The 20,966-nt window shown below is 40.4% G+C and overlaps 1 protein-coding gene across 2 annotated transcripts in view; it reads left to right on the forward strand.

Annotated features, from left to right (window-relative positions):
* The first annotated feature begins 637 nt into the window (after positions 1–637).
* The window catches only part of Anapc1 (anaphase promoting complex subunit 1), a 96,494-nt gene continuing 76,165 nt past the window's right edge, over positions 638–20,966 (forward strand). Inside the window, exons 1-10 of one of the 2 annotated variants that reach the window (XM_045146906.1) lie at positions 638–743; positions 2,605–2,841; positions 3,927–4,088; positions 10,873–10,924; positions 11,123–11,223; positions 12,401–12,483; positions 14,164–14,237; positions 18,522–18,667; positions 18,882–19,102; positions 19,319–19,528. In XM_045146906.1, the coding sequence (XP_045002841.1) occupies positions 2,629–2,841; positions 3,927–4,088; positions 10,873–10,924; positions 11,123–11,223; positions 12,401–12,483; positions 14,164–14,237; positions 18,522–18,667; positions 18,882–19,102; positions 19,319–19,528 (1,262 nt within the window). In that variant the 5' untranslated portion in view covers positions 638–743; positions 2,605–2,628. Of the gene's footprint in view, positions 744–2,604; positions 2,842–3,926; positions 4,089–10,872; positions 10,925–11,122; positions 11,224–12,400; positions 12,484–14,163; positions 14,238–18,521; positions 18,668–18,881; positions 19,103–19,318; positions 19,529–20,966 lie in introns of those variants that run through there. The other variant, XM_045146907.1, reaches the window with a different exon arrangement.

The raw sequence follows: 20,966 nt of genomic DNA on the forward strand, positions 1-20,966 counted from the left end.
TCAGATGCTGGGTTTGCTCTCCAGTACCTCAAAAAGGGGGGAAAACAAACAAACATTCTTGGCGTCACGTGCGGCGTAACGGGCCACAGACTCCGCAGACAGGGGTGGATGGGGGTCGGGCCGGGCCGGGGGCGCGCGGGGACCCGGCCGGCCCGCGCCTCCTCCGGCGGTGAGGAGGGCTCGCGGGCGGCGGCTGAGGAGCGCGGGCGGCGCGGGGCGGGCGCGCCGTCGGGGCCGTCGCCCAGGCGGGAGTGCGCCCGCGGGCTCTGCGCAGCCGACGCAGGCGCCTGGGCCCCGAGACGCCACGTCCCCGCCGTGCCCCGCCCGCCGCCCGCGCGAGGCAGGACGGGACGCCAAGATGGACGCGTGCGCTTGAACAGCTCGCCGGCCCCGGCCCCAGCTCCGCCGCCGCCGCGCGCGCGTCCTCGGATACAGGGAGGGCGAGGGGATGAGAAGCCGTGGCGGCCGGCCGACGAGTGCCCGTGCCCGAGCTGCCGCCGCCCTCGGGCCCCCGGGGAGCCGCCTTGCGCGCAGCGCCTGAGCCGGGACGGCTCCCACGTGCGGCCGGCTGGTCGCGCCTCCCACGTCGGTACCGCCGGTCCCCGAGCGGGCGCGGGGCGGCCTGCGCGCGGGCCGCGGGGCTGCGGCTCGGCTTCCCGGTGCCCGCGCGCGCCCCGCCGGCCTTGCTGAGGCCCAGCGCCAGGCCCCCTCTGTAGGCATTTGGGGTTCCTCTTTTTGGCAGGGTAATTGATGCTCCTAATGATCCTGTTTCATTGTATCAGCTCGGTACATTCATGGGTAGAGTTTCGTATTTATGCCTTTGATGATAGTGTGACAGTGTGCGGAACAGTGAAAGTATGAATGTATTGCTTCGGTGCAAAAAGGCACCGTGCAGTAAGTAAAAACAGTGCTATGGTTAACCTAGTTTTCTCTCAGTTTGTGACATTACAAAATTGCACAGCTGAGTTGGATAGTCGCATATTCTTCCATGTGAGTTAGCTTGTTGCATGGATATGGAAAGGACAGTAAATTTTTTATTTATATTAGATTTTATGACAGTTATGTCTCAAGTTCGGGTGTTCTCAATTCTGATTGTACCAGGTAGAAAAGAAACTTGTTCCTTCTTTGACATTATCTCAGGAATAGAATTTTAATTCACAATAAAGTAACTTTACAGCTACAGAAATTGCATAGAAACCACGGAGGTGTGTGTGCACGAAAGAAAACTCATTTCAGAAACACCTCATGAGAGAGCTAAGGCAAATTCAGCTTTTTTACAATGAGGGCTACATATTACTGTTGATAAACTTGAGGATCGTAACTTCCGTGAGATCCTATAAAATCTGGGTTTTTGTTTTTGGGCAGGTGTCTTCTGAGAGGAACTGATACCTACTTTATATGCCATGTTACACAATGTTAAAATTTTAGCCATCACCATTTTATCATATGTACAAATGTTTGTGAGGTGAAGTGTCACATTTTCATCACAACTCATCCACCTTGCTGTAGTAATAAACTAGGTTTTTTGTTGTTGTTGTTTTGTTTTATTTATTTATTTCTTTTCACTCTAGCCGAGGCTGAGTTCACTGGGTAGTCCCAGGCTGGCCTGAAACTCACAGCAACCCTTCTACCTCTGCCTCCTGAGTACTGGAATTAAAAGTATGAGCCATCATTAAAAAAATATGTTTGTTTATTTATTTATTTTGTTTTTTTGGAGGTAGGGTTTCACAGTAGCCCAGCCTGACCTGGAATTCACTATGTAGTCTCAGGGTGGCCTTGAACTCAGTGATCTTCGTGCCTTTGCCTCCCAAGTGCTGGGATTAAAGGTGTGCATCACTATACACAACTAATTTTTTTTTTTTTCAAGACAGTGTTTCACTCTAGCCAAGCCTGACTTGAAACTGTAGACGAGGCTGCCCTTGAACTCAGGGTTCAACCTACTTCAGCCTTCTGAGTGCTAGGAGAATCGGCATGAGCCTCTACATGCAGTTTTGTTTTTTATTTTTGTTTTCTTGAGGTCAGGGTCTCACTTTATCCCAGGCTGACTTGGAACTCACTATGTAGTCCCAAACTGGCCTTCTGCCTCCTTGAGTGCTGGGATTAAATGTGGTGTCTTTTTTTTTTTTTTTCTTCTTTATGCAAGAGTGAGCAAGAGAGAAACAGATTGGCGAGCTACTGCTTCCAGTCACTCCAGATGCATGGCCACCTTGTGCGTGTGTGTAACCTTTTGTACTTGTGTCAGCATGTGCATCTGGCTTATATGGGATCTGAAGAGTCGAACATGAGTCCTTAGACTTTGCAGGCAAGCCCATTAACTGCTAAGCCACCTCTCTAGCCCTAGCCTTTTTTTTTTTTTTTTTTTTATGTACTTGAGAGATATAGATAGGCAGATAGAATGGGTGTGCCAGGGTCTCCATTGTAAACAAACTCCAGATGCACGTGCCACCTTGTGCATTTTGCTTACATGTGTACTGAGGAACCTGGTTCTGTGGGCTTCACAGGCAAGTGCCTCATGTGCAAATCCATCTCTCCAGTCTTGTTTTACTTATTTTTACATGCACAACTTTAATAGAGGCTAACCAGAGTGTGTTTGAATTCATACAGAAATAATGTTGATATTTGGAACCCATGTCGAACTTCTTTGAAGAAAGGGCAACGATGATTGCAGCCGGGGATTTGCAGGAATTTGTTCCTTTTGGTCGAGACCACTGCAAGCACCACCCTAATGCTTTGAACCTTCAGCTTCGCCAGCTGCAGCCAGCCTCTGAATTATGGTCTTCTGATGGAGCAGCCGGCTTGGTTGGATCCCTTCAGGAAGTTACTATCCACGAGAAACAAAAGGTTCTATTAAGATTCCCATTATATTATTGAAACATAAAATCATAATCTACCTTTTTATTTAAAATTGCCCAATTGGGGGTGGGAGAGATGGCTTACTGCTTAAGGCGCTTGCCTGAAAGCCTAAGAATCCTGGTTCAATTCCCCAGGACCCATGTAAGCCAGATGCATAAGGTGGCACATGCATCTGGAGTTTGTTTGCAGTGGCTGGAGGCCCTGGTGTGTCCATTTACTGTCTCTCTGTCTGCTTCTCTCTCTCTCTGTCTTTGTCTGACTCTCTCAAATAAGTAAATAAAAATAACACATTTAAAATGAATAAATAAAACCACCTAAATGAATCTGAGAAAATGTGTTGTACAATGCATTTTGAGTTAGAAGTAAGATTTGAAAATTAGAATCCAAAAGATAATGACTATTGTATTAGAATGCCTTAGCTGTTTATTTAGGCATATTATATGACTTGTACTTTTATAATTTTTTAAAAACTTTTTGTTTATTTATTTATTTATAAGAAAGAGAAAGGCATGAGAGAGAGGGAGGGAGGGAGGGGGAGGGAGAAAGAGAAAGAGAGCAAGAATGGGTGTTCCAGGTCCTCCAGCTACTGCAAATAAACTCTAGACTTATACATTACCATGTACATCTGGCTTATGTGGGTACTGGGGAATTGAACCTGGGTCCTTTGGCTCCACAGACAAGCGCCTTAACCACCAAGTCATCTCTTCAGGCCTATTTATTGCTTTGGCGGTGGGAATTTCAAGGTAGGGTTTCACTTTAGCCCAGGCTGACCTGGAATTTACTATGTAGTCTCAGGGTGGCCTCGAACTCACCATGATCCTCCAACGTCTGCCTCCCAAGTGCTGTGATTAAAGGCGTGTGCCACCACACCTGGCTATATACAACATTTTCAATAGAGAATTGTTGAGTAGATTCTTGTTTCTGAAAATACTGTAAGATATAAGAACCACCTCCCCACCCCGCCATGTTCTACTTTGTTTACCAGTTTACCAATCCCCTGAGGAGTTGAACTTAGATTGAGTCTAGCTCTGCAAGCAGATCTGAGGATGTTTTATCTGTGTTAATTTTTTAAGGAAAGCTGGCAGTTACGGAAAGGTGTAAGTGAGATTGGAGGAGATGTGGATTATGATGAGGAACTCTATGTGGCTGGGAATATGGTGATTTGGAGCAAAGGAAGTAAAAGCCAGGCATTGGCAGTTTATAAAGCATTTACAGTGGATAGTCCTGTTCAACAGGTAAGTTCATTTGGATTTTTGCTTTGTATTAATACCTCTTTAAAAATATTTTTATTTATTTATTTGAAAGACAGATGGAGAGAAAGTGAGAGAATGTATATTGACACACTGGGGCATCCTTCCACTACAACACCTGCCACTCCAGATGTTTGTCCTGCTTGTGCATCTGGCTTCACATGGATACTAGGGAATCAAACACAGGCTGTCAGCTTTGCTAGCAAGCACCTTTATCTGCTGAGCCATCTCCCCAGCCTCAATACCTCCTTTAAAGAAAATTATTTATTTATTTATTTGAGAGAGTTGAGAGAGCGAGCGAGCGAGCGAGAGAGAGAGAGAGAGAATGGGTACACTAGGGCCTCCAGCCATTGCAAACAAACTCCAGTTGTGTGTGCCCCTTGCGCATCTTGCTAATGTGGGTCTTGGGGAATTGAACCCAGGTCCTTTGGCTTTGCAGGCAAGCGCCTTAACCTCTAAGCCATCTCTCCAGCCCTAATACCTCCTTTTTAAGAAATTTAAATTTCTTAATTTATTTGTAAAAAGAGAAAAGCGAGGGAGGGAGGCAGGAAAGGACAGAGGGAGAGAGAAAGAGACACACACACACACACACACACACACACACACTATGAATGAGCATGCCAGACCCTTTAGCCCCTGAAAATGAACTCCAGATGTAATGTGCTGTTTTGTGCATCTGGCTCGATGTGGGTACTGGGGAATCAAACTTGGGTGGTTAGGCTTGGCAGGCAAGAATCTTAACTGCTAAGTTATCTCTCTAGCCCCTAGTACCTCTTTTTTTTTTTTTTAAGAAAAATTAAAAATTTACAGAAATGATTAAAGCAGTATAATGATCTTGGCAGCTGGGTATTCATTTTATTTATTATTAGTATTTGTTTTAAAAAAAAATTTACGAATGGTTTATTTTCTTTTTGTTTTGGTGCTGGGGATCAAACTCAGAGCCTTGCATATACTAGGAATGAGCTCTGGCTGCTAAGCTCTGTCCTTTACCCCCTAGGTATATGTTTTGGTGTCTATGAAGATAATGGCAAGAAAATAAGATTTTCATTTTAGATACCAGCACTGTCCTGTCAACTTCTCATAGCTGGGAAAAATACTAACAAGTCAGATGAAGGAAGAAAAGCATTGTTTCAGCTCCAGGTTACACTCCATCGTGGCAGGGGGGCATAAGCGGCAGGAGCTTGAAGCAGGTTCACAGCGAGGAAGGAGAGCAGAACGGCGATTGGCTGAATGCTAAGCTAGCTTTCTCTTTATATGATTACATTATGTTTTATGTAATTACAGGAACCCAGTCCCTGGGATTAAGCTACCAGCAGTTAGGATCAGTCCTCCACTTCAACTAATATAATCTAGAAAAACCCTCAGAAACATTGCCATGGTGATTGTTTCCATGTTGATTCTAAATCCTGTCAAGTTGACAAGCAGAAAGGAACTGTCACAGTTACTCCTGTTTTTATTGATTTATTTATTTTAATTAATTTTAAAAAATATTTATTTATTTGAAAGGAAAAGAATGGGCACACTAGTGCCTCTAGCCAGTGCACATGAACTCCAGGCACATGTGCATCTCCAGGCACCTTGTGCCTCTGGCTTACGTGGGTACTGGGGTATAGAACCTGGGTCCTTAGACTTTGTAGGCAAGTGCCTCAACCACTAAGCCGTCTCTCCAGCTCCCTCCTGTTGTTTTTGAAACAAGGTCTTTGTGTGTATCCATAGCTGGTCTGGCATTTGGGACCCTGATATCTTTTTGAGCCTACTGACTGCTGTGATGGGAGGCATGCACCAGCGCACATCTCTTATTTTGATGGTCTTTTATTATGATGCTCTTGTGTAGGCAGTGTCAGGCACTGCGAGGTCATGGATATCCAGGCCATTTTGTGTCTGGAGGAGCACGTTGTAAGGAGTCCTACCCTTCCTTGGCTCTTACATTCTTCCTGCCACTTCTTTTGCAATGGACCCTGAGCTATGGAAGGTGTGACAGAGATGCATCAATGCTGAGCATTCCTCTGTCACTAGGCCCTTGCTTTTAAATACTAAACTCTTTGTGATTGTACACTTGCTTTTTCCTTCCTCCTCCCATTAAAATTATTTTCTGATGAGCTTTATGCTCTATTGGAGAGTAAAGTATTCCAAAATTGAAGGCATAATTAAAAACAATTCTGTGTAGGGTTTGGAAGCATTTCTGTATAGGACTGTTGAAGTTTGTGATCTTTTTAAGGAGAATTCTCTTCCCATATAACTCATGTAGTTAGTGTAGATGTGAAAAGTAGATTTGATGGTATCCAAGTAATTCCTTGCTTTTGTGTTTCCACCTTAATTTCTCCAAGGAGCAATTACTTGTTTACTAGATCCGATAGTACACAGTTACCTCTTTGTTAGTCCTTATTTATTTACTTATGATAAACTGTAATCAATCTGTTTATTGCTTTGTTCTGTGCTGTGTATCAAACTGAGGGATTTGTGCATGTGAGGCAACCACTCTACCTTGGAACTGTATCCTTAGCCTTCACTTTGCCTCCCTCCCCCTATTAATTAGTTTCCCTTTTATTTTGGTGTCATCACCTTTTCCTCCTATTATGAAGGTCTTGTGTAGGTAGTGCCAGGACTGTGAGGTATGAGTCCATTTTGTATTGACATCCCAGATGTTATCAAAAATTTGGAATTTCAGTTATTTTGGTCTAGAAAATACATTGTTACTGTTCATGCTGATAAAGAGGAAACTAACTATCCATTTTTTGTTTAGAGCAGTACTAGAGTATGTGACTCAGGTAATGGTTGTTCATTCTTTTTGTCACCCTACTGTTAGTGTTACTTTTTTAGCCATTGTTCTAGGTGCTGGGGCTACAAGATAAGATATGTACCACGGACTGGAGAGATGGTTTAGCAATTAAGGTGCTTGCCTGCAAAGCCCACGGACCCCTAAGTTTGATTCTCCAGGTCCCACATAAGGCAGATGCACAAGGTGGTGCATGTGTCTGGAGTTCATTTGCAGTGACTAGAGGCCCTGATGGGCCCATTCTCATTCTTTCTCTCTCCCTTCCCCTCCATCTCTAATAATAATAAAAAAAATTAAAGATACTTAATGCCATTGAAAGGCTCAGAGGACTGGGGAGATGGCTTAGTTGGTAAAGTGCTTGCTGCACAAATTAGAGGATCTAAGTTTGGATCCATGGTATCCGTGTAAATGTCAGGCATGGTGGCACACACACCTGTGAGTCCTAGGAGGTGAAGACCTGGGCATGGTGGCACATGGTCACCCCAGTGAGCCCTAGGAAGTGAAGACAGGCAGATTGGCCAGTCCACCTGGCTACCTAGACTAGCTGCATTATTGAAGTCTGGGTTCAGTGATAGGCCTGGTCTTAATAAATAATGTGAAGAATGATTGAGGAATATACCCAATGTGGACCTATGGGCTCCACACACATGTGTACAAGTTCATATGTACCCCAAAGGAATATATATATAACATATGCATACCACACACACACATATGAAAAAAAAGCTTATATCCTAGATTGGTAGATGAATGAGCAGATAAATTGAGATGCTGTTTTCTGTCTCTGGATAATAAATTGGGTAGCTACAATGTCATGAGAAAAGACTGAATTCTGAAGGTGGAGGAAGTTTTTGGTTAAGATGCCAGTTGGATTAGAAATTGATGAACAAAGGACATTTTAGGCAGAAATGTAACAAAGAGTTATGGTCAAACATAAAATAAACATGAGTTTTGTGAAATCTGGAATGGCTGCATAACTGTTGAGGGTTTGGAGAGATGGAAGTGAGTATTGCATAGATCTCTACTAAAGGATCTTGTGTGTAAATTACAGAATTTGGATTTTAAACTATTCATCTGCAAAAGAGAGCCTACAAAAACAACCTAATCAATGGTGTAGTTTTGGTGGCAATATATAGGATTGATTAGAGAGCTGAGAGACCCGTGTCTCCATTTTGTGGCAGTTACATTTCAAGAGATTGATGCCTTGAGAGGGAAGGCAGGTGAGAGAGCTGGGGGAGAAGTGAAAGAGGCTAGTGATATCTTAGATACCATGAAGAAACATAGCTCCAATGTATACTACTGATTTATTTATTTATTTGCAAGCACAGAGAAGAGACAGGCAGAAAGAGAGAATGGACTTGTCAGCGCCTCTAGCCACTGCACATGAACTCCAGATGCATGTACCACTGTACATCTAGCTTTTATGTGGGTACTGGAGAATTGAGCATGAATTGTTAGGCTTTGCAGGAAGTGCCTTAACCACTGAACAGTCTCTCCAGCCCTTCACTGTATATTCTTATCCATGGATGCTTATTTGGCACAGTGCTATTAAAATTTACAAAACAACAAAGGACAACCTAAAAATGGGCCAAAGGACTTAAAAATAGCCATGTGTGGTGGCCCATGCCTTTAATCCCTGCACTCTGGAGGCTGTGGTAGGAGATTCACTGTGAGTTCAAGGCCACCCTGAGACTGCATAGTGAATTCCAGATCAGCCTGGGCTACAGAAAGACCTTACCTTAAATCCCTCCCCCCCCCCAACAAAAGTAAAGACATTATTCTAACAAAAATGAATATATGGCTTATAAGCACCTTAAATGATGCCTGGTATTGCTATTAATTAGGCATATGCAAATCATACTCATTAAGTTGGCTGTTAAAGGAAAATAAAACAATGTTTTTGAGGCTGTACAGAATTTTTTTAAGTTTAATTTTTATTTTTATTTGAGAGCAACAGACAGAAAGAGGCAGATAGAGAGAGAGAAAATGGTCGCACCAGGGCCTCCAGCCACTGCAAACGAATTCTAGACGCGTACGCCCCCTTGTGCATCTGGCTAACGTAGGTCCTGGGGAATTGAGCCTCGAACAGGGATCCTTAGGCTTCACAGGCAAGTGCTTGCTTGACTGCTAAGCCATCTCTCCAGCCCTGTGCAGCAATTTTAACCCTTGGGCATTGCTATTTGGGATACATAAGAGTAGCCACAAAAATAAGTTACACAGGCCGGGCGTGGTGGTGCATGCCTTTAATCTCAGCACTCGGGAGGCAGAGGTAGGAGGATTGCTGTGAGTTCGAGGCCACCCTGAGACTACATAGTGAATTCCAGGTCAGCCTGGGCCAAAGTGAGACCCTACCTTGAAAAACAACTACAACAACAACAACAAAAAAAAAAACAAAAAAGAAAGTTACACATAGGCTGATACAGCCTGGAGAGAGAGCTCAGTGGTTAAGGTGCTTGATTGCAAAGTTTGATGGCCTGGGATTCCCTGGTACCCATGTAAAGTCAGATGCACAAGGAGCTTATAGCAGCAAGAGGCCCTGGCACATTCATTCTTTCTCTCCAACCCACTCCTTGCAAAAAAGAAAAAAAAAATTAAAAAGTACTTAAGAAAAAAGTTAAACTTAGGATTGACTTATCTAGTGATTCCACTTCTAGGTTAGGGTACACAACAAAGAAAGAATTGTACAGATACTTGTTTTATAGATTAAACGAAAAATTTTTTTTGAGGTAGGGTCTCATTCTACCTCAGGCTGACCTGGAGCTCACTATGTAATCTCTGTGGCCTTGAACTCACGGTGATCCTCCTACTGAATGCTGGGATTAAAGGTGTGTGCCACCATGCCCGACTATAAATGTTTTTATAGATGTGTTTATAGATGTATTATAGTATCCAAAAGGTAGAATAATCTATGAGCCCAAGGACAGATAACTGGATAAACAAAATATTGATAAGTAATACAAAATACTGGACCTTAAAACATGTTAGAAATAAGCCAGAAACAAATGACAAAGGTTACTTGATTGCTTTTATATGACAAGTTCATTAGGAATGTAGAAGAGAAGGTTAGAGGGAGAGTGAAATGGAGGATTATTGTTTAATAGATATAGAATTGGTATTTGAGATGAGAAAAATGCAAACATATAGTGATGCAATGGTATATAACATTGTAACAGCAGTAAATGTATTGAATGTCACTGAATTACATACTTAGGAAATGGTTAAGTGGGCCTGGCATGGTGGTGCACGCCTTTAATCCCAGCACTGGGGAGGCAGAGGTAGGAGGATCACTGAGAGTTTGAGGCCACCCTGAGACTACATAGTGATTTCTGGATCAGCTTGGGCTAGAATGAGACCCTACTTCGAAAAGCAAAAAAAAAAAAAAAAGTTAAACGGTAGATTTCATATTGTGTATATTGTCACAATTAAGTATTTGAAAAATCCATTAAATAATTTCAGTGAGTGAGTGTCAGTCATGCCAGTTAAAATTTAATGACATTTCTCAGTTTATATTTTTATAAGATGGAACTTCCATGAAGTTAAATGTTAGTTTCTCCAAATCTCTTTTAAAGTGAGTCAACAGAGAAGTGGGAAAATGATCTAAGATCAGTTAGTAAGTCTGAAGATTATAATACAGTGTAGCAATTTAAAACTCTTCAGATGATCTTTAGTTTTGTATAGGATATAGGATTTAAAAAAGGTTGAGCCAGTATTTAAATGTTAATTATAAGACTTTTATCTTTTAGGACTTTGGATTTTTAATCTTCCTTTTTCATAACATAACATTTAATCATAAACACAATTTTCCTTTTTTAATAATACTTAGCATTATGTAGTATAATTTTACTTTTTGTACTATTATTTATTTCCATGCTAATATGTGTTAAGCTGATTAGGAGAGAAAGTATATGTCACTATTATTACTTAGATGTCATTAGCTAATAGAAAATTATTTAGATATAATTTTCTTAGGTAAGCATTTTGTTTTAATTTTAGGCATTGTGGTGTGACTTCATTATATCACAGGATAAGTCTGAAAGGACCTACAGTAAGTTTCTTTATGAAATTTTATTACTCATGATTTCAAATGTTAATCTTATTCCTTTTCATTCATAGTAAGTAGCCCTTAATAATAGTGGTTTATTCTAAGCACTTTGGCAGTATGCTTTGAAAATTATTAGTTGCTTGGATTGAACTCCTCAGGGAAGAAATCCCATAAATCTTCCTCTGCACCCTTTCTTTTCAGGTAGCCATGAAGTAGAAAAATGCATATGTATATTACAGAGCTCATGTATTAACATGCATAGCATAGAAGGAAAGGACTATATAGCTTCCTTACCATTTCAGGTAAATGAGTGTTTTATTTCTGTGTGTGTTTGTGTGGAGAACATTCTTAACTGATTTCAAAGGCATTTTTTCAATGTAGATCTCTTTAAGATCCAGAATGTTACTTATGCTGGCTGTGGTAGCTGTACCTTTAATTTCAACACTGGGGAGGTAGAGATTAAAGGATTTGTGAGTTCAAGGCCAGCCTGGACTACAGAGTGAGTTCCAGGTTAGCCCTGGCTAGCATGAGATGCTGCTTCAAAAATGAAATAAATTGCTCAAGTAACAATTTCATTTTAAAAAATTATTTATTTGCAAGCAGAAGAGAGAGACAGACAGACAGAGGCAGAGAATGGGCATGCCAGGGCCTCTAGCCACTGCAAACGAACTCCAGATGTATGTGTCCCTTGTGCATTTGGCTTACGTGGGTCCTGGGGAATCAAACCTGGGTCCTTTGACTTCACCGGCAAACACCTTAACTGCTAAGCCATTTCTCTAGCCCTTAGTTGTTTTTTTTTTTTTTACTCCTTTCCACTCTAAAAATTATTTAGTGAATTATTTGATGACTGAGGTGTTTTGCCAGTTTAAATGATATATAAGAAATCATTTTGGCCTATTAAATGAGGCATATAAATGATACTAGCCTTTTTTTTTTTTTTTTGCTATTTTTTGATGCTTAATGCTGTTGTTAAAATTTTATCATATTTTCCTTTTGGTTCTAATACTCTTAAATTCCTGATAGGAATTTATACTGAGCTCCTCTTCTGCAGATTTGTTCCTTGTTAGGTTTTAGTGTTTCTAAATAGAGTAGCCAGTGAACATTTTAGTTTATTTTTTTAATTTATTTTGTTTATTTTTATTTATTTATTTGAGAGCAACAGACCGAGAGAGAAAGAGGCAGAGAGAGAGAAAATATGGGCACACCAGGGCTTCCAGCCACTGTAAATGAACTCCAGATGCATTGACCCCCTTGTGAATCTGGCTAATGTGGGTCCTGTGCAACCGAGCCTCGAACTGGAGTCTTTAGGCTTCACAGGCAAACGCTTAACTGCTAAGCCATCTCTCCAGACTACATTTTATTTTTTTACTCTTCTTAAATTGGAAGGAAGTCTAATGTTCTGGCATGCTTCCTAAAACATGTTATAAAGAAAGAGTAGTTTTTCTTACTTCTGTCTCTTCCCACCCTCTCACTTGATAGGTCGCAAACGTTTGGCCCACCAAATATGGTTTGCTGTTTGAACGAAGCAGTTCTTCACATGAGGCACCTCCAGGTCTACCTAGGTATTGATTTTCTTCTGTTCAGAATATATTTCTTGGGCTTTTAAAGTGTTGGTTCTAAAGTAAAGTTTTAATTTAAAAGTTTGGGAGGTAGTAATTTCCATGTTAATAGCATAGATATGTCATTTTTTTCCCTGTCAGTGTGAGCTCACTTAAAGAGCTGCAATTACTTGGCACATGTGTTCTCTTTCTCTCCCCCTCCCCATAGGAAAATTGAATAATGGCTTAACAATGCAGGACTCAATTCTTAGTGCTGCTGTATTTTTCCATTGTGCTACTTTGGACAGATCACTAGAGCTTTCTTGGTTTTTGTTCCCTTATTTATAATGGAAATACTCTCACTTTCTTCTTAGGGCTTATGCAAAGATTAAGCAAGCTAAATACATACCGGCTTTAGCACAGGGTCTGTTATGCCTTAGGTGTACAGTAAATGACAGGCACTTATTGGTAGTGTGCTTGCTTGGCTGTGTGCACATTGTGAACTGTTTGAAAAGCACGAGCATGTAGAACGTAGTTTAGTACAAAGGCTGATACTGACGTGTTTGGAATTGCTTACAGATTTGAATTTCTGTTTTGATAGTCATTTTCTTTCTCTTTAACTCACTGTTTAAAAAATGCACTTTTTATTTATTTGAAGTATGTTATTTTTACAAAGTGTACCCCTCCCTCTGTAAGCAGATGTAGGAAGTTAAGTTTCTTTTTTTTTTTTTTTTTTTTTGGTTTTTCGAGGTAGGGTCTCACTCTGGTACAGGCTGACCTGGAATTAACTCTGTCATCTCAGGGTGACCTTGAACTCATGGCAATCCTCCTACCTCTGCTTCCCGAGTGCTGGGATTAAAGGCGTGCGCCACCACGCCCGGCTCTTAAGTTTCTTTTTAGTTGCTATAGATACTTTACCACTAAGAGAGAGAAACAAAAGATTTCCCATTGCTTTGTGGGTTCTGTAATGTAAGGACTGTTGCTTGCACATATTCTTCTATGTTGTGTTACCTTTCCTGTATGTGTTTATGTATAGAATTGTTATAAGAAGAGAGATTTTTAGAAATAAAAGATGCTATGAAAAAACAGTTCATCAAAAGTTGGGCAAGGCATGGTGGCCCACACCTGTAATCCCGGCACTCGGGAGGCAGAGATAGGAGGATTGCTGTGAGCTTAAGGCCAGGCTGGGATAGCGTGAGACCCCTACCTCAAAAAACAAAGCAACAACAACAAAAAAAGTTGGGAACGTTACTCCTTTGAGTTGAATGGTGTGTTACATTTTGTTGTTGAGATAAACTACTCGACAGAAGCCCTATGAGGAAGAGAGGCTTTATTTTGCCTCCTGGCTTCACAGCACCATAGCAGGGAAGGCATGGCAGAGTTCCTGTCAGGAAGAGTGTGTGATCAGTGCTTCTCAGATCTTGCTAGGTAAGAATGGAGGGATAATCTGGAAGCAGGACTGGACTGTAACTCTTAGGCCCACTGGTAGCTAGGCCCTGTTTCCCAAAGGTTACATAACTTCTCACCACAGTGCCACCAGCTGAGGACACTTGAGCCTATGGAAGATATTTCATATTTAAACTGTAACCATAGGTTTCTAGTTGCTTGCGTACTGTGGGAAAGATAATCCTTTGCAAGGAAAGAGCATAGATAATGCACAAACAACTTGTGTTGGTGATTACTTATGTATTTGTTTATTGCTAGAGAACCTTTGCCCACTATGTTCAGCATGCTGCATCCACTAGATGAAATAACTCCACTTGTTTGTAAATCTGGAAGTAAGTACTTTAATATTCTTTTACATAAGGTCTTCTTTTGAAAAAATATTATTTATTTGAGAGAAAAAGTAATATCAATACAGAGAGAGAGAAAGAATGTTATGTGTATGTATGGGTATGCCAGGGCCTCATGCCACTGCAAACAAACTCCAGATACTTGTGCCACTTTGTGCATCTGGCTTTATGTGGGTACTGGTGAATTGCACTTAGGCCATGAGGCTTTCCAAGCACTTTTTTTTTTTTTTTTTGGAAAAGTACAAGATAGAAAGGGTTGTTTTATTTATAAGCAAAATTTCTTTTTTTTTTTTAAATTTTTATTAACATTTTCCATGATTATAAAATATATCCCATGGTAATTCCCTCCCTCCCCACCCCCACACTTTCCCATTTGAAATTCCATTCTCCATCATATTACTTCCCCATTACAATCATTGTAATTACATATATACAATATCAACCTATTAAGTATCCTCCTCCCTTTCTCTACCCTTTATGTCTCCTTTTTAACTTACTGGCCTCTGCTACCAAGTATTTTCATTCTCACGCAGAAGCCCAGTCATCTGTAGCTAGGATCTACATATGAGAGAGAACATGTGGCGCTTGGCTTTCTGGGCCTGGGTTACCTCACTTAGTATAATCCTTTCCAGGTCCATCCATTTTTCTGCAAATTTCATAACTTCATTTTTCTTTACCGCTGAGTAGAACTCCATTGTATAAATGTGCCACATCTTCATTATCCACTCATCTGTTGAGGGACATCTAGGCTGGTTCCATTTCCCAGCTATTATAAATTGAGCAGCAGTAAACATGGTTGAGCACGTACTTCTAAGGAAATGAGATGAGTCCTTTGGATATATGCCTAGGAGTGCTATAGCTGGGTCATATGGTAGATCAATCTCTAGCTGTTTTAGGAACTTCCACACTGTTTTCCACAATGGCTGGACCAGATTGCATTCCCACCAGCAGTGCAGAAGGGTTCCTTTTTTTCCACATTCCCGCCAACATTTATGATCATTTGTTTTCATGATGGTGGCCAATCTGACAGGAGTGGGATTTTCCAAGCACTTTTAACCCCTGAGCAATCTCTCCAGCCCCTCCACTTTGAAGGAGGGAAGGAAATAAACATGGAGCTTACTTAAAAGTTGAAGTGTTTTATAAAAATAACAGTTTAAGCCCAGTGTGGTGGTGCACGCCTTTAATCCCAGCATTTGGGAGGCAGAGGTAGAGGATCACTGTGAGTTCAAGGCCACCCTGAGACTAATTCCAGGTCAGCCTGGGCTAGAATGAAACCCTACCTTGAAAAACCGAAAAACCAAAATACCAAAAAAAACTAAAACAAAACAAAATAAAAAAATACTTTAAACACATTATAAAAGTTACTTTTACTATGAAAGTAGCTCATTTTAAAATGAGAAAAATACTGTGATAGTATTTAACAGTTATCTCAATAAAATTAAGAAATATACATCAGTAAGACATATTGATATTTATTAACCATGGATGATGGATTGTTGCTTAATAGGTAATAAATAAATGAATGATACTGGAATGAATCAAAACTTTTTTTGTGTGATACAAAAAAAATGTAGGGCCTTATTTACTTATTTCTCTTTCTTTGCTCATAATAACATGATTGGCTGAAATTCAGAGCTTTCAATATTTCTTGCAAGTATATCTATATGCTTATCTCTAAATTTTAGATTTTACCAAACATGATAGGCAGTTATAAACAAACAAGGACTTGTTGACTTAAAAGAATATATTCTTTGATACTTTTATTTGTAGGATTTTATCCCAAGTACACATGCTGAAATGCTCTTGATATTTTTTCTTTTTGTCAAGGGTACTATAGCCATGGGTTAAATCTAGCCTGTACCTTGTTTTCATTAAGCTTATCAACATTTTTTTTTTTCTTTTCTTTTGAGGTAAGGTCTTACTCTAGGCCAGGCTGACCTGTAATTCACTATGTAGTCTCAGGCTGGCCTAGAACTCACAACAATCCTTCTACCTCTGCCTCCCACGTGCTGGGATTAAAGGCTTGTGCCACTGTGCTAGGCAGTTTTTTTAGTTCTTTAATTTTTTAAAACTTTTTTTTATTAACAACTTCCATAATTATAGACACTAAACCATGATAATTTCCTCCCCTCCCCATTGTCCCTTTCACAAATCCACCCTCTATCATATCCCCTCCCCTTCTCAATTAGTCTCTCTTTAATTTTGATGTCCTCTTTTTCTCCTATAATGAGGGTCTTGTGTAGGTGGTACTAGGCAGGCACTGTGAGGTCATGGATATCCAGGCTGTTTTGTGTCTGGAGGATTGCATTGTAAGCAGTCCTACCTTTCCTTTGGCTCTAATATTTTTTTTCTGCCACCTCTTCTGCAATAGACCCTGAGCCTTGGAAGATGTGATAGAGATGTTTTAGTGCTGAACACTTCTCTGTTAGTGCTTCTTAGCATTTTGAGTCTTCCCATTGGTTCCTGCCATAATTAAAAAAATTTTTTTTATTTATTCACTAGAGAGAGAGAGAGAGAGAGAGAGAGAGAGAGAGAGAAAGAGAAAGAGAGAGAGAGGGAGGGAGGGAGGAAGGGAAGGAGGGAGGGAGGGAGAGAAAGTAAGTAAGTATGGGTGGGTACTCCAGGCCTTCCTGTCACTGCAAATGAACTCCAAATGTATACCCCACTTTTGTGCATAGATACTGGAAAACCAGAAATGGACTGACAGGCTTTGTAAGCAAGTGCCTTTAACCACTGAACCAGCTCCCAATTTTTGCTTATTTTAAGTAGTATAGCAAACAAGACAAGATTATGTGATAGGATTATCTCATATATGTATGTATGTACGTATGTATGTATGTATGTGTGTGTATAGTATACATATATATAGTATCTATAGTATATATATAGTATATATATATAGTATACATATATATAATTGGAACTGTTTATTCACTCTGGTCTTATAGAACATTTGTTAGCATTTTAAAATTAAGCTGATGACAATTGCAAAGTAAGTAAGCATGTTAGAGCTGGTGATTAAATGGTATTTAGACATGATTCATTTTGTGAATAGTATTTAATGTCCTTGCAAAATGCTTATTTATACTGTAGGGTACTGTGAATGGTAGGATACCAAACTAAGCATGAGAAGAAGAGTCTAATTTGATAAAAGCTGGGTGAAGTCTGTGGACTTGTAGTTTCATCTACTTTTTAGGCTGAGGCAAGAGGATTGCTTGAGCCTATCACTTTGGGCAATCTTGTCAACCTTGGGCCCCCATCTCTTAAAAAGAGGGAACAGGCATCATGAGCGACTTTTGTTTATTTTTTTGGTTTTTTGAGGTAAGGTCTCACTTTAGCCCACACTGACCTGGAACTCACTCCATAGTCTTAGGCTGGGGCCTCCATCTCATAGCCATCCTCCTACCTCTGCCTCCTGAGGGCTGAGATTAAAAGCAGATGCCACCTCACCTGGCTAACTTATTTATTTGTATTTTTAATTTAAAAAATTACGTATTTATTTGAGAGAGGGAAAAAAAAAGCAGATGGGGGTTGGGGTGGAGAATGGGCATGCCAGAGCCTCCAATCACTGCAAATGAACTCCATATGCCTGTGCTACCTTTTGCATCTGGCTTTACATGGGTCCTGGGGAATCGAACCTAGGTCCAAGTGCCTTAACTGCTAAGCCATCTTTCCAGTCCCAACTTTTATTTTTTTATAAAATAGTTTATAATTGTATAAGATAATCATTTTATGTTTTATTTCCCAATATGTTAACTGAGAAGGAACTACCAAATAAGAATGTGTACATATCATCTCTTTTAGAAGTAAAAACTAAATTCAGTAGGAAAAACTTGTTACATCTGTAATGAATAAAGCACACATAGTACTATACTGGCTAGGACGGTTTGATTAGTTATTGCAGAGGACATAATAGAACAAGCAAATCACACTTTACAACATGCTGGTTGCACTTTGTAAATCATTTGGTTATTGAAGGGGTCTTGGACCCTTTCCCTTTGGCTAATGAGTTAAATAGTGAGTCAGCACAAATTCTAAGCATTCAGTTGCATGTGTATGAAATTGCAAGTAGTAATACTTTTACCTTTAATGCATCTTAAGGCAGTTGATGTCCAATGCAAATTTGAAATTTAGGGTCAAATTACATAATATTTAATGGATTTTGTGCTTTACTTAGCTTGGTTTCTCTTTATCTGTAGGACTGTTAGGAGCTCTGTAATGATCAGTTTTGTAAAGCCCAAACCTGATTGTTTCTGTTTTGTTATTAAGGTCTGTTTGGTTCATCACGGGTACAATATGTTGTAGATCATGCAATGAAAATTGTATTCCTCAATATCAGCCCCTCCATTGTGATGACATATGATAGTGTTCAAAATGTGCATTCTGTGTGGACTCTGCGGAGAGTCAAGCCAGAGGTGAGGATAATGTCACACTTCTCCTTGCTGCGAGAGATAGTTAATCCTGAGTACTTTCACATGTTTGTAGAAGAATCACTGTGAGGTAATTGAGTTTCTTGAGTAAAAAGAGATATTGTATATTTAATAACTAGTATCTACCCTTCATTCTTATAAGGAAATTGTCTTTTTATTTCTGACTATTGTCTTTTTTTTTCATTTTTTTTGACTCAAGGAAGAGAATGCTGTTTTAAAGTTCTCTGAACAGGGGGGAACCCCGCAGAATGGAGCCACAAGTAGCTCTCTCACAGCACACCTCAGAAACCTCTCCAAAGGCGATTCCCCTGTGGCCTCACCTTTCCAGAATTACTCCTCCATTCACAGCCAGAGTCGCTCAGCCTCATCCCCCAGCTTGCACTCCCGATCGCCTTCCATCTCCAACATGGCAGCCCTAAGGTAGACATGTCTCCTCGTGTAATACAAGGTTTTCCAAACAACAGATGCCCATTTCACAATAAAGTGTTCTTTTTAAACTTAAAAATGTTTATTTATGATAACTATTCTACCATTAATAGTTTTCTGTATAGAGGATTTTGGGGTGCATTACTGGAATATGTATTACATGAATTTGAGTTGCTAATTGCTGTGTCTTCTCTTTGGGTTATCTTACAGTCGTGCTCATTCTCCTGCTTTAGGCGTGCACTCCTTCTCAGGGGTGCAAAGATTCAACCTTTCAAGCCATAATCAATCTCCAAAGAGACACAGTGTTCCTCATTCTCCTAGTAACAATTCTAATGGCTCATTTCTTGCACCGGAAACTGAGCCAATTGTTCCTGAGCTGTGCATTGATCATTTGTGGACAGAACCAATTACAAACACAAGGTTTGGAATATGTCATTTTATATTCAAAGAAAAATAGTGCTAAAACGCTCAGAAATTAAGTATTACAAAGCATTAATATTAGTGGTATTGCTCAATGATAGAAGGCTTGGCTAATATGTAGAGTTCCAGATAATTCCCAATATTACAAAAGGGAAAAAATAGTTTCTTCAGGTTTCTTTCAGTTATTAGTACATATAAACCATATAGACATAATGAAGCTACTTTAGTTTCACTAGAGGATATTATTGATCTTAATAACTATTCTGTCAGTCTCAGATTTGAAGTGTGGTGTTTTTGAGAGAAAACTAATTTCCACAGATAGGTAATATGAAGTTTGCTTTCCATGTTAGTTGTCAGCTCTACTTTTTAGGAGTTATATAGTCTTTCTCCTTTTATAATCTCTTTGATAATTTATTCATTAATTCAGCCACATGCCACTATGCCAGTGTGTGTATACTTGTTAACGGGAGAATAAGTAACAGCCTATTTTGAAAGGAGACACAGGGGAGCCTAGTGCTTCTGTGGGTAGGCTTTTGGGAAGATGAATGTGTATTTGCTGGGTAGATGAGTGGGGGAAGGACACAGCAGGCAGCCATAATCAGACTAGTTCAGAAGTGTGAGTGCATGTCATATTGAGGGAGTTATAAATATTCTATTCTAGTTTATGAATGGAAGAAGGGTTGAGAAGGAAGAGGCTGGAGGTGCTAGGGCCTGCAGCCACTGCAAACAACTCCAGAGGCATGTACCACCTTGTGCATCTGACTTTACTTAGGTACTAGGGAATCAAACTTGTATCTTTTGGCTTTGCCTAAACCCTAAGCCATCTCTCCAGGCTCCCCCACCCCTTCCACACACTTGTGCACCAGAGCCTCTTGTCATTGCTAACAAACCCCAAGACACTTGCACTACAGTTTGTGTCTGGGCCACATGGGTGGCTTGGGAATTGAATCTTGGCCACTGGTTTTTTTTTCCCCCAGAAAAACATTTATTTTTTAATTTTTAAAAAAATATTTATTTATTTATTTGAGAGCGACAGACACAGACAGAAAGACAGATAGAGGGAGAGAGAGAGAATGGGCGCGCCAGGGCTTCCAGCCTCTGCAAACGAACTCCAGACGCGTGCGCCCCCTTGTGCATCTGGCTAACGTGGGACCTGGAGAACCGAGCCTCGAACCGGGGTCCTTAGGCTTCACAGGCAAGCACTTTACTGCTAAGCCATCTCTCTAGCCTAAAACATTTATTTTTAATCAAGCTAATTTTTCCATTTACAACCTGTTAATTCCATGACTGAGAATTCATCAAATTTCAGACTGGAATTAATTTTAGCAACTGCTTTATACCAAAAATACTAGTAGCTGTGGCTGTGTGGCTGGCCTCCCTTCACACACTGTCACTGTGACGTCTGAGTGTGTGTCCCTGCAGACAGCACCGGTGGAGC

Source organism: Jaculus jaculus, chromosome 4 (genome assembly GCF_020740685.1).
Source record: "Jaculus jaculus isolate mJacJac1 chromosome 4, mJacJac1.mat.Y.cur, whole genome shotgun sequence".
NCBI classification, from domain to species: domain Eukaryota; kingdom Metazoa; phylum Chordata; class Mammalia; order Rodentia; family Dipodidae; genus Jaculus; species Jaculus jaculus.